This window comes from Dermacentor andersoni, chromosome 2 (genome assembly GCF_023375885.2).
Source record: "Dermacentor andersoni chromosome 2, qqDerAnde1_hic_scaffold, whole genome shotgun sequence".
Classification (NCBI taxonomy): domain Eukaryota; kingdom Metazoa; phylum Arthropoda; class Arachnida; order Ixodida; family Ixodidae; genus Dermacentor; species Dermacentor andersoni.
The window spans coordinates 60,041,832-60,054,814 of NC_092815.1; the positions used below are offsets into that span (position 1 = coordinate 60,041,832).

The 12,983-nt window shown below is 45.7% G+C and overlaps 1 protein-coding gene across 6 annotated transcripts in view; it reads left to right on the top strand.

The window, feature by feature from the left end:
• LOC126542225 (uncharacterized) overlaps positions 1-12,983 on the top strand; it is a 54,817-nt gene that overhangs the window by 20,173 nt on the left and 21,661 nt on the right. For 3 of the 6 annotated variants that reach the window (XM_055077091.2, XM_055077090.2, XM_055077093.2), the window contains 5 exons: positions 834-965; positions 1,960-2,053; positions 2,689-2,955; positions 3,303-3,599; positions 5,678-6,018. In XM_055077091.2, the coding sequence (XP_054933066.1) occupies positions 834-965; positions 1,960-2,053; positions 2,689-2,955; positions 3,303-3,599; positions 5,678-5,996 (1,109 nt within the window). In that variant the 3' untranslated portion in view covers positions 5,997-6,018. Of the gene's footprint in view, positions 1-833; positions 966-1,959; positions 2,054-2,688; positions 2,956-3,302; positions 3,600-5,677; positions 6,019-12,983 lie in introns of those variants that run through there. The other 3 variants (XM_055077094.2, XM_055077092.2, XM_055077089.2) reach the window with 3 other exon arrangements.

Here is a 12,983-nt window from a genome sequence, read left to right on the forward strand (position 1 = left end):
ACATTACTTTCTCTCCAAGACGTCTAAACAGTACAAATGATATTTCATAAAGCATCAGCAAACGAAATTAGTTACATACAGTATGAAAGAAGCAGGCTGGAAAATAAAAACACCACTGCAAAGGACAACACGAACGGCGGCTATCAACTGAAAGTTCGCACAGTCGCCCAAAGGAAGACAAGAAAACTATATTGGCATTTTCATGGCAAAGCAGCGTCATCGCGTTAATCATGGCAACACTTGTATACACTCTCCAAAGATATCCGTTCAGGCGCGACAATCCATCTTTATACAAGATATCCAAGGGCTAGCTTCCAGATACACCTATATTACTAATAGCGACGGCCTGACCATAAGACGCACTTTTCTATCATTTCTAGGTCTGATCAAAATTTATCTAAAGTCAATTTTAGGAGCAAGCTTGTGATTGCCCCAACGCACCTTAAGGTTAGACGTTGTTTTACCGGCCAACGATCGTTTGTTCTTTATTAGTCTCTGATTGAGGCAATGACTGGTGTGTCTATGATTTACGTGTTGGCGCTCCACTGACATGAACATGCACAGGAAATTGTTGTTTTGTTCGCCTGTTTTGTCCTCCGGCCTTCTCATACCATGATTGTCTACTAACTTGCTCAGTCTTTTGTCGCTCTGAGCAACGTTTTTCATTGCTGCCTTTGTAATTGTGGGCATTTAGCACTCTTTCACGGTAACTTTCAGACATAGTGTACTTTTACCATCGGTTATTATTTCAAGAGTGGCATAGTATAACGTAACTTTTCTGGGGTGTCCAACGAAGAGTTACCAATAACCGTTGTTCTTGTCGTTGCGTACAGCCAAGGACTTGTTTGACGAGTGCCGAAGCAACGAGGAGTGTGCGGCCACCAACCCGTACCTCGAGTGCGTCAACCGGTTGTGTTCCTGCCCACCTCCCCACGTCCTCAAAGACCACGCTGAATGCATCGGCGGTTAGCAACACCTTCATGACACTTGGCTAATCCATCTGTGCGCGCCTTGGCCGGCTGTTTTCGCAAGCGTTATCTTCGCTATCACCACTCTATACCTCCGTATTCACCAATGCATAACTTGAAGCCCGTGCTTGACTTGGATCTAAATGACGCCTGGCGCAAACGTGCCTATGACGGTCATCGCATTTCCTTGAACGCTTTCACGAGAGGCGTCGTTTAGGGCTAGTCGATAGATTTTTGAATACGGCAGTTAACTCTATAGCGCCAACAACATGGAACGTACTAGCAAATTTTCGCGATCTCACCAGCTAGCATAGGCCCGACCATTCGAAGACACGTGGCATTTCGCTCCCATGGTAGAAATGGCACTTTAATTTCATCTGGTAATATACCGCATTGGACATGCAACTTAATACGTCATGCCGAAGTAGCTTTGTAGGTTTTTGCTTTCTTTTGTTTTTCTAGTGAGCGTTTGTGTATTTACGTCACTGAGTAATTTGATTCACGTGTAATAAACTTTGAAGGATTGTCTTTTTACTTCCTGTATATGACCACTGTGTCCATCTTCCTCTTAATGATCGAAGAATGAACTTCTGTATTCGTATTTGTGAGCCAAATAAAATGCACTGTTGGAAAAGATTACGCAAATATAGTAGGAATTTCATTATATTTAAACAAAGTATAGATAGTGCATAACTGTTTCTTTACTGATGTTTCTTTACTGAACATCTGTCGCGTTCACATTTCTTCAGTTCTACTTACTCTGGCGTACAGTACGTTGAAAGTCTGCCAAACGAAGTGCCTACATTTTCCGCCTTTAGCGATTGCTTCTGCTTTCATTACTTTTCAGTTAATATTTACCTCGAGGTCCCATCACAGTGCTTCACAAGGAGATTTCTTTTGTATTATGTCTTCCATCCGTGTATCTCACAAACCAACGCATTGTAAACTACAACGGAATTTAAAAGCATGAAGCGTTTGTGGCTCTCAACAGGTGCGTCGGTACAGGAGTGGATCTCCTGGCTCGTTCCTGTGGCGGTGCTTGCTGTCACGGGAGTCGGAATGGCTGCCTGGTTGATTTCGAAGCGGTAACTTGCCGGCGTACTTTACCTACATGCTCATACGTTAGCAAGTTTAGGAACACTTTGTCACTTAGAAAATGTATTTCCCGCTTTAAAGCAGCGTTAGATTGGCGTCAGCTAAATGGAACTAAGGAAACCCATATTTTCACATTAAATCTCACTAATCACTTTCTTTACCGTCCGTATACCACAATTACCATAGAAACAAGTTACAACGTTTGTTTTGTGCAGCGCCTTCTGTGGAGCACCATCAAGAAGGTCTAATTTCTTCTCTTATGCGCAATCCGCAAACCTAGCCTTTGTCGTAGCTCAACGGCGATTTAGGTATGCAGCTTCTGAATTACAATGTGCATCATATCGTTTGCCATAAAACAATCACCTTAGAATAACGGCTAGACATGGAAATGTTCTCAGACGTCACAAACAGCTGATTAATTTTTTTCTTGTATTCGCGGCTAATTATAGAGTTCTCAACCATTTACTAGTACGCTTCGTTTTCACTGTCAACAAAAGTTATTTCGCTGAATCAGCTGATCATCTATAGCTTGCATTAGAAATTTCCTTTTGCTTGCTTTAATGAGCGCGAGGGTTCATGAAGCTGTACCTGAAATTATTCTTGATTCTGCCTGTGCTGCCAACAGCAAGAAGTCCAACTCGGATTCGGGCAACAGCGATGACAACGACGTGGAAGGCGCGCCGGCTGCCGAGCCCGGAGCGTCTAGCTGCCTCCAGCAGCCGCCAGTGCAACATCAGCAGTCGACACAGCATGCACCTGAGCCACGCTATCGCGGTTACAGCGGCGAAGGCGGCGGTGCCGTGCCCAGGGGCTACCAGCACAGTGATATGCTCAGCCGCCTCAACGTCCCGCCAATGAAGGACTGGGTCCGCGTCCCCAAGGGATTAAGGGGGTGAGCTCGCCGTTAGTTTCACAGAGCAGGGCATTCTTTTTCAGCTGTTACGATATTCTGGTTCTACGCATGAAAAGAAACATAGCTTCTTCAGTGCCTAATGTGGTATCCTTATTCATATTTATTCCAAGAACCCCTGTATTCAGCAGATAATGATATATCTTGCGCACATCCTCGAGAGTTTCGCAGAACAACACTAAGTGCACTAATCCCATTGGGCCGATTGAACTTCACATCGGTCAGTCGTCGAGCGGCCCCTCTACCCTCACCCCCCCCCCCCCCTTTCTTTGTCCCGTGCATTGTTTCTTCATGTAGTCGCATAAACTTGTTCCCTTTCGTTAATTCAGGAACGCCCAGGGCCCACTGGATGGCGCTGGCGGAGGAGGTGCCGCGGATCATAACCGAGTGATGTGGGCCCAGCAGGCGTTTACCTCTCTGGCGTCGCCCATCTACCAGAACAAGCTGGTCAGGCGCCTCATGGCTGGCAAGGGCGCCTCCAGCTCGTATCCGGACTCGTCCAGCGTCGCCGAGCCAATGCCACCCCGCTCGGCGATGGCCAGTCCGGCGCCGCCGTCGGCCCTATCGGCACGCTACGGCAGTGAGGTGCCGCCGCTGCCCACTTCGCTGCAAGAGTCCCTGCGCAGGTATCTGTCAGCTTAAATTTGGCATCACTATATTGTGATCATTCATTTTATATACGTAAGCATTTCTATGCCTACCAAACGGCAAAACCACCCATCCGTCAAGTATGTCGATCGCTTTCAAGTGGCGAGAGCACAGTGCACACGAAGCTATCAGTACTCGGCGCACTCTGTCCCCGTCTCAGATCACCTTTAAGATAGGGTCATGTGGCCGCGCCATACGCAGTCGCCGCCGGAGTACCTTTGATCACGGTTAATATTGGTTCCCATCGAGAAGAGGCACCGTCATCGACCCCGTCTACGTACGAGGTCTCCCGAACGGGGCACAGTTCAATTACGTCGCGTACAGCATACATCGGAGAGGGCTCACCTTCCACGAAGCTATGGCATCATCCAAACGCACCATCATGTAACATGAATGAACATTGCTACTACTCGGCTCCTTTTCGTCATCTCATGCTGGTCTCTGTTGACATTTCGGTGTTGCAACCAAGCTTCTTCGTTTCAAAATTTTTTTTCGCGGTGTTTCTCTCAATTATACCAAACACAGCAGCATACAACAACGAAACAGCAGGTCATTAGTAGCAAATACTTCCGCATCATTGAGATTGCTCCCACAGGAGATTCTGCAAGTAATTTTTCTTGTAGTGGGCCGTCGTCATAGTTACGCCATTTTCACTGTGTCTTCATCACTGCATTGTCATTTTGTCATCATGCCGCCGTTGACACGGCGGCGTCATCGCACCGCCGTCATCATAGCGTCGTTAGTCATGGCATCGTCGGCACGCCTTCGTAACCATGCTGTCATAACAAGTCCGTAGTGATACAGCCGTTATGAAACCATCGTTGTCATGTCATTGTAATCATGGCATCGCTGTCGTTCGATCATCATGCCGTCGCCGTCATTGTGTCGTCAACATACAGTTGTAGCCATGCATTCGCGGTGATACTGTGGACGTGATTTCATCGTAGTCGTTCCATCATCGTCATACCGGCGTCGTCATTCCAGCTTCGTCTTTCCGTGGTCGTCAATCCAGCGTCTTCACACTATTTTCGTTACACCATTTTCATCGTGCCGGCGCTATCATTCTATATTTATACCACCAACCATTGCCGACATGGATGTCGTCTCGCCGTTTTCGTCATTTCAGCATCGTCATTCTACCAACATCATTACTTCTGCGTTATTCCTTTGTCGTCGTGCCATTGTCGTCACGCCGTTAGGGTCGTTCCATCATTGTCATTCCGTCCTATTGATTCCAGTGTTTTCATCCCTTTGTCGTCATCAGTCCATCGTTATCATGCCAACGTCATGGCATCGTACTCAAGTCGCTGCCATGCCTTCGTGATCGTTCCATCGTCATCATCCTCTCGTCGTCACACCAGTGTCATCTACTGTCACCACGCCGCCGTCTTCACGCCATCGCACACCGTTGTCGCAATTGCTTCGTCGTCTCGCGTGAGACCAGCACATTCTAGCACCACAAGTGTATGCTGAACGTGGTATTTTCGGGGAAAAATATGTCCAACTTAGTCTTAAGTTCTTATCAACCAGCAATGTATGTATGTATGTATGTATGTATGTATGTATGTATGTATGTATGTATGTATGTATGTATGTATGTATGTATGTATGTATGTATGTATGTATGTATGTATGTATGTATGTATGTATGTATGTATGTATGTATGTATGTATGTATGTATGTATGTATGTATGCGCATGCGTGTGTGTGCGCGCGCAAAGCCGCTCTTTTTTCTTTCGTCTCGAAAGTCAGTAAAACGCCACCACCCCATAACTGTGGCATCAACGAAAGGTGTCTCGCACGCGAATTGGACTACATCGTTACCCAGTAATCCTACTCATATGTTAGGTCAGTTAACGAGTTCTCACCGGTCACCAGGCTGAGCCGGTCAACCCATAACTACGCTCTTGGTCATGGTTGAAGGGAGTGTACGTAGCGCTGAAAATTATCCACGCACCCTTCACATTACCGCTAAGACAAAATGTCTTCTAGGCTGCGCTTGGACACGACAGGTCAGACCAGCATTCCCGAAGTGAATTCTCGCTGAATGCGCAGGATTGCGGCGGCTAGTGGTCGTTCGTCGCAGCGCTTGCATCCGCATCAGCGTCGGACCCCGCTGGCCACGTGCAGTGACGAGGCGTCCTCGTTCCGCTCGTTCCCGGTGCCTGGGGCCCGCTCCGGGAAGTCGCAGCGCTATGCGGCCGACGACGACGATGACGACGATGAAAAGACGCGGGTGCCTTTGAGAAGACTGCGCAGCCGCAGCAGCTCACGTTACTCGGCGGCGGCGCGTGAGCCCAAGGCGCGAAGCGAGTCCAGCGACGCGCTTCCGGCGTCGTCACGCAAAGTGTTCTTTGCAAACTATAAGAAATAGAAAATATACGTGTACGTACGCTGTTTGATTCGGCTTGAGGTTTTGAATCTTAGAAGTACTATTCATCTCTCGCTACTTTGCTTCCATCTGCTCCGCACGATTACCCTGTTGTCCGCATCGCCTACGGCCCAACTTGGTTCTGCGAGCAACATGAGGCTCTTAGTCAGCCCGTGTCCTGCTCGCTATAAGTTATGCGCTTGAGGAGCACGTACAATGGGAATCACGCTTGTCTACAGCGGTCACGACCAATCTGCTCGCCATCTATCGCAAAAAAAAAATCACCGACGAAAACGATACTCTCTAGTGCAAAGATTTGAGCGCAGCTCTACAGGTGTTTCGAATGTCGCCGGTTGTGTTGCTCATTGCTCAGAAAGAAAGTGTAAACACGTGGCTGAAGAAAGCGGAAAAGCGGCGGAGGCGCAGGCGAAGCAGCGCATGCGCAGTGGATGCGAAGCGCACTCCAGCACTTCCTTTCCATATATGGTATCGGTGGATGCGCTCGCCGCATGCCTTATTAATGACGTCATCGGCGACCGGGTGGCGGTGCTCGCTACTATGGCGCCATCTCGTAATTGGGCGCCATGATGCATGTCTCATGCGGCACTCCACTTTCCTCCTCACCCTTTCGCCATACTCTCCTCCTCCGCTTTGCTCCTCACGCTCTCTTCGTTGCCACCTACTTTCATTCTCCGCTGCGCTCCGCTCGTTGGTTCTGCCGATCACACCGACGCCGAGGACGGCACTCAATGCCGGGACGAGTGCGTAAGAGCTGCGCTCTAAAGTACAAGCCCACGCCTCAATAAGAGTGCGCATCGTCAAGCCGAATGATGCCTAATGTGACATGGAAGAGACCTGGAAACCAGCAGATAGCTGCTCTGCATGCTTGAGGAATCAGCCGCCGGCCCCTAGACCACTCTAGACATGTCTCACGCTGTACTACAGCGAATTGTTTTTTGTTGGGAATATGATGGCTCATCAGGAAGCTTGGGTTCTCTAAAACCCATGCTCCTTCTGTAGAACGTGCCTCTATTTTTTTTTTTTTTTGCAAGAACACAGAAGGCTCGTTTCAGAATAGTTCTGAAAAGCGATCACTGCACATATATTTTTGCCCACACCCTGTTTACATATAAATGAAGAAACAACAGCAAAGTAGTCGGTCTGCCCATGCTTCGAGTACTTCTGGTCATGACCAATACAGTGTTATCCTCATGTAGCCTGTCAAATGCCTTAAAGAGAAACTGAAACTTTAGCCACGCATCACATTTATCATGTCCCGCACTTTTTACAGAGTTCGAACTCTCTATCATGCACAGTCTCGGGGGGACTCTGAGAAACATTACGGACAATGGCAGTATGACGCCATGAAGTGCTTGAATAATTTGATAAAAAGGTTGTAATTAAGCTACAACTAGTATTTATCGTATGCCCCCCCCCCCCCCCTCCCCACACAACAAGCGTTTCACTTCAACACGAGTTCACAGAGGAGACCAAGGAAACGAACTACACTCCTCGAATCGTATATCAGAATTGGGAGAAAATGTGTATTCAGTAATTATTTTAAAGCACACAATTGACCTATACATTTCAAACTTAACCCATAACATCGACTCAATTGTCGCAATATATAGTCCTCCAGAAAAGCGGGGAAACTCTCTAACCGTTTCGTATGCCGCCTCTAAGAGGCTGAAATGCGCGGTTTAATAATTTTCACTTAGAGCTTATTTCACGCAGGCATTGCAGCAGTTTCCTCCATATAACTCAAAATACCAACTTCTTGAGGTGTACAGTTTCTTCAGAAAGCCGTGAACATAGACATATAACTTTTTCGAACGCACTAAAATCGCCGCTGTAAAACGGGGAAACTGATAACCTCGAAATTCTAACTAGCACATAAGTTAAAACGAATAAATTTCATGAGAATCGAAATCTTTCCTGAAAGGAAAAGTTTAAGACTCTCAGGCCCCGAAACAAAGTCAGTCAGTCAGTCAAGAACTTCAGTGAGGTCCTGTGGAGTTTTAAGCCGTTAGAGATACCGTACGGGGAGCTCCTCGGGCCGAAACCGTAGGCGGCGCCCAAGTCGGGACCGGAACGTGGTGACGCTCCGCCAGTTCTTGGGCCCTCTGGACGGCCTTGAGCTGGAGTTTGAGGTCCGGGCTTTTGAGGGCTTCTTCCCATTCGGGCTCACTAGAGAGAGGGCCCTTTGGGAACGCGGTACATTGCCATAGCATGTGCGAGAGTGAGCAATAACGTTCTTGGCAGTCTGGGCAATTTACCGGGATGTCTGAGTTATAGTGACTCAGTAGTGACTCAGTATGCTACTCTCTCTGCGCTGGAACACTGTGGGAGTGAAAGTACTGGTGATGGCTGGTAATGAGAAGAAAGGGGTGAATGCTCATGTACATTCGACGGTGACCCTTAACATAGCCATTTTCCTGTCGTGCAGGAACTTGAGCAGTGCCTTCGTTGTCCTCGTTGCAGTTGTACAATCTGGGCCGAGCATAGCGTCCTCCGACAGCCGCGGCCGCCAATGCTGGCCAGAAACTTGGCCAACATGCGTCACCCTAGCGTATAAGCTGGGCAGTCAATATGTGTTTAAGTGTTGCAGGCGTTTGACAGTGCCTGACAGCGTCTGACTGTGACAGGGAACGAAGGCAGGGAGGAGTGCACATCGGTTATTTGAAAACAACACCAGTTCAGGAAATAATTGAGAAAAGTATGGCGAAACATCATAGCACAGCTGTAGCGTTCTCTGAGGCTTGATTCTAGCGTATGTTAACACCAAGATTGCGGATTAACATGTTTTCGCTGCGGTATTGTATGCAACTTAATGCGACTACTGCAGCCAGGAGCCAGTTCTTATGTTTAAATGGCTATGCATATGCAATTGAAATATTACTTTAAGAGCTATTGATATACTTCATTAATAGGCTCGAAAGCAGACTCTTTATTAACATCATTCTAGGTATGACAAAATGTCCCTCTTTTTTTAGAAATTTTTATTGAGCATTTGAAGCAAGAAGGTGAAAAGCTGAGCCAGCTAGTAACATATTGTAAGGGCGAATGAGCTAGAAAGAAAGAACGTACACAAGCAAGAAAACAGCTATGTCTTCTCTCTTGTATATGGTGTGCTTTCTCGCTGATTTTGACCTTCAATTAAATCTACATTTGAGTCCATTCTCCGAAAACAGCGGAACTCCAAAAAACGCCATAGAAAGTACGAGACCACCCCGGGTGCTCATGGAAACCGTATTTATGTTTTCCGGGAGAGTTTATAAATCCGTAATTTCAGGAGATGTTAGAAGCCATAGAGCTCATTGTACACTATTATAGTTGCCTGCCAGCTATTGCTCTCTCTTTCTCTATATATCTGACTTCCCTTGCCCCGGTGAGGCGTAACAGGCTAGGGAAACGCTCGCTTGCTTTCTTGCTCGCTCGCTTGCTTGCTTGCTCGCTTGCTTGCTCGCTCGCTTCGGCTCGGTTCGGCTCCTCACTTGTGGCGGTTACCCACAATGAAAGGGCCAGAGAGAAAAACTTAAACGAAAAATTGAATCTGGGTGAGGTATAGCGTTTATGATAATTAGGAAATAGATTTACCTGGTAGATACAGAAATAGAAATAATTGTAATTATGTGTAGACCACAAATCTTCTGTTTTTTTGGTGGTAATAGAATAATTTGAAACAGAATAAGTGATTTAATGAGCTATCCAATTACTGATTTCGGGAATCGACATGGTAGTCTTCTTGTGTCACAGAAATAGTCGGAAATGACAACGCAGATGTTCCTGAGGCTAAAGTTCAATGAAGAAGCTCCGAAGAAGAAGATCTTTTGAGTAGTTTAAGAAACGTCCAATTTTTGGAATGAAAATTCCAATTTCTTCCTCTGATTTCTCAATCGCCGGCTTGCTAGCAGAAAGTGGTCAATGTTTTAGGATTCCTGAGGGGATGGTGATGGTGATGGCACCATCCCCACTGCACACAGAGGGGATGGTGCCAGACACGCTGTTCTTGTTTCCTAGTGAAATGGCGCAATCCACTCTGGGGGATGGCCGATGAATCGGGCGCTGAAACAACTGTTATCAATACTTTTTGATGAAAGTGAGGAGAAATTAAACAAGTATCTCGTAACTGGAATTTAAAGTGCCTACTATCACAAGATATGAATTACCAAATAGCAAATTATTACAGAAAGAGTTATGCGAGCATAATAAATACGATGAAAATTTTTAGAATAGAATTATTTTTTCTCGTACAGGAAGATGCAGAGGATTTCACAAACGTTCCTGTGGCTTTAACCCACTACGGTAGCCCCAAAGGAAAGAATTACTTGAAGAGTCCATTCAAGCCAAGGTTTTGGAAGGGTTCTTTTAAAAATCCTTTTTTTTTTCAGAAGAGCACAATTACTAGAGCTCAATAAAGTTTTCACTCACTCACTTCTTTGAATAATGAACCGGCGGCCCGTCAAAAAGAAGTGTTGGAGGGATGCACTCTCATTGAATATACGACACAAAGAGGATATAGCAACACCAGATCTGTGGAGCTAAACGTTCAGTGCGGAAATTCTGCACCGTAATCTTGAGCACCATTTGTTGTTCCAAGGAAAATTGAGATGCGGGAAATCAGGTGCTGACAACGATGACTGCGCGAAATTATTTGCAGTAGTATATTTTCTGAATCGCGCCGCAGTTATGAAAGCTGGCGTAGGTAAGATATAGCACCATCGTGGCATGTTATTGCGAGTGCATCTGCAAATTCGTTTAAGACTAGACCTTTGTGGCATCGCACCAACAACACCGAACGAATGAGGATTAAGTGTCTTGGGAGGAGAGATTAAAAAGTTTCTGATGAACCTTGTAATTTGAACGTGGTTAGTGAAGAACAGACAGACAGACAACCAGTTAAAGTTACGACGCTTTCTCTTCATTAAAATTTTCTCCTCCTCCTTGTCACTTTTTATCGTGCTACTGTAACATTTCTGAAAATTTCTCTGTCGTTTCAAGACTAAAGGAAAATACAATTGAGGAACGAAATGATGAAGCGACTCCAGTCATAAATAGGAAGTTATCTCAGAATGCAAGAAGCAATGGTCTTGATATCATCTGATGCAGCGGGTTTAGTGTATGAGCGCGCTAGTACAGTTTACGGGTGCATTAATTATTCCTCTGTGGAATATTGCGTACGCATGATATATAAAATACAGGATAACATAGAAGAGACGCCTTTCGTTTCGGTCGCCCACGGTTGTCCTAAGTCTCTTTAAGTGTCACTGGTGTGTGCAATGGCATGTGCTTGGTTTCCAGCTTTAATTTTATAAGAAAATGCGCGTCTTTAACCTTTTAGCATTCATCGTTCACACCATAAACTCCCTGTTTGGTCTTGAGAAATGTAGGAACGATAGCCAATCAGATGTCGGTCTGCTGCCGCTCTAATATGAGTGCTGTTTAGTAGAACGGACTTGTGGCGGCAAACGAGTTTCTGTCATAAACTTATCCGTTTCACACAGGGGTCACCCTAGTTTCCCGCCACCTCTCGCCCCCACACCTACACCCTATAGCACCAGGCAGGAGGTTGAAATCAAATAAAGGCTTCATTCTTTTTCTCTGGAATCTCTTATGTGTGCAAACAGTAACGCGCGCAAAAAAAAAAAAAAAAAACACATGCACGATTTTTTTTTTTTACAAAACGTTCCCGCAACTTCTTAGCGGTAAAAAAAAAACCGTCGAGAAGCCCGACGCTCAAGAAGCTATATATCAGGTGTCACAATAAACATGCCATTGTACAAAGTACCACTCAATAATAATCATGACAAATTAGATTGGCATAAGTTGAACAATATTGTGATATAGGATGCGGCATCGGCAACATTTGTGATGTCACAAATAAAAGAACCTTCGCAGCTGTGTACCAATATGAACAACCAATACATCAATTACAGCGAAGCTGTGAAAGACAGTTCCCATACCCTTCGAAACGACTAGTCAGTTTGGTGGCCGTGTTGCAGCACCACAGCGTCAGTATAGAGAAGAAAAATATTTAACTATAGAGCCATCTTTCACCGTCGTAGCTGTACAAGCTGTAATAGCCATATTTTGTGGCAACAACGACAGCAGCAATTCTAGCTGACTTCCGATAGATCGAGCCTAGAAAAGTTTCCTGAGCATGTTAGCACCGCTTTGCTAACACGGAAACTGGACTTTGTCCTAGCACTCTTGGATTATTGCCATTGCTCTTACTAGCGACTCAGCGCCATCGCGCTGAGCCGCTATTACTTTTCAAACTGTTTCATGTTATCCTCACCTGGCCCCGAACTCATCAGCTGTATCATGTTTCCTATTTCGTTTCAGGGGGTGGGGGGCTTCCACGTGTTGCCAGCTCCTGGAACAGGTGACTGCCCTTTCTGCAACACTGCTGCTGAGGCGACAGCAGGAGGCGACACATGTTTAGGCTTTCGCCGTCGACACAGCAGCTCGCGCATCCACATAAGCACAGGCAAATTTGAATTTTTTTCTTAAGAACGAGGCAATTAACTGTGCCAAGTGTTATACTAAACAAAGTCGACGGCATAATGCGATCTTTCTGCAAACCCTGAGCAAGAACAGTGCTGCAGTGAGCGCAAAATCTTTTTTGGAACACGCGCAGCGATATATTCAGCACTATGTATGTATGTATGTATGTATGTATGTATGTATGTATGTATGTATGTATGTATGTATGTATGTATGTATGTATGTATGTATGTATGTATGTATGTATGTATGTATGTATGTATGTATGTATGTATGTATGTATGTATGTATGTATGTATGTATGTATGTATGTATGTATGTATGTACGTACGTACGTACATACGTACGTACGTACACCGTGTTTTGAATTCCACCATGTTCTGGTGGAACACGGACACCGTGTTCTAACACCGTGTTCTGAATTCCACCATCTTGGCTTCCCATGGAATATTAATTGCTGTCCTTCAAGGCAATTGGAAGTAT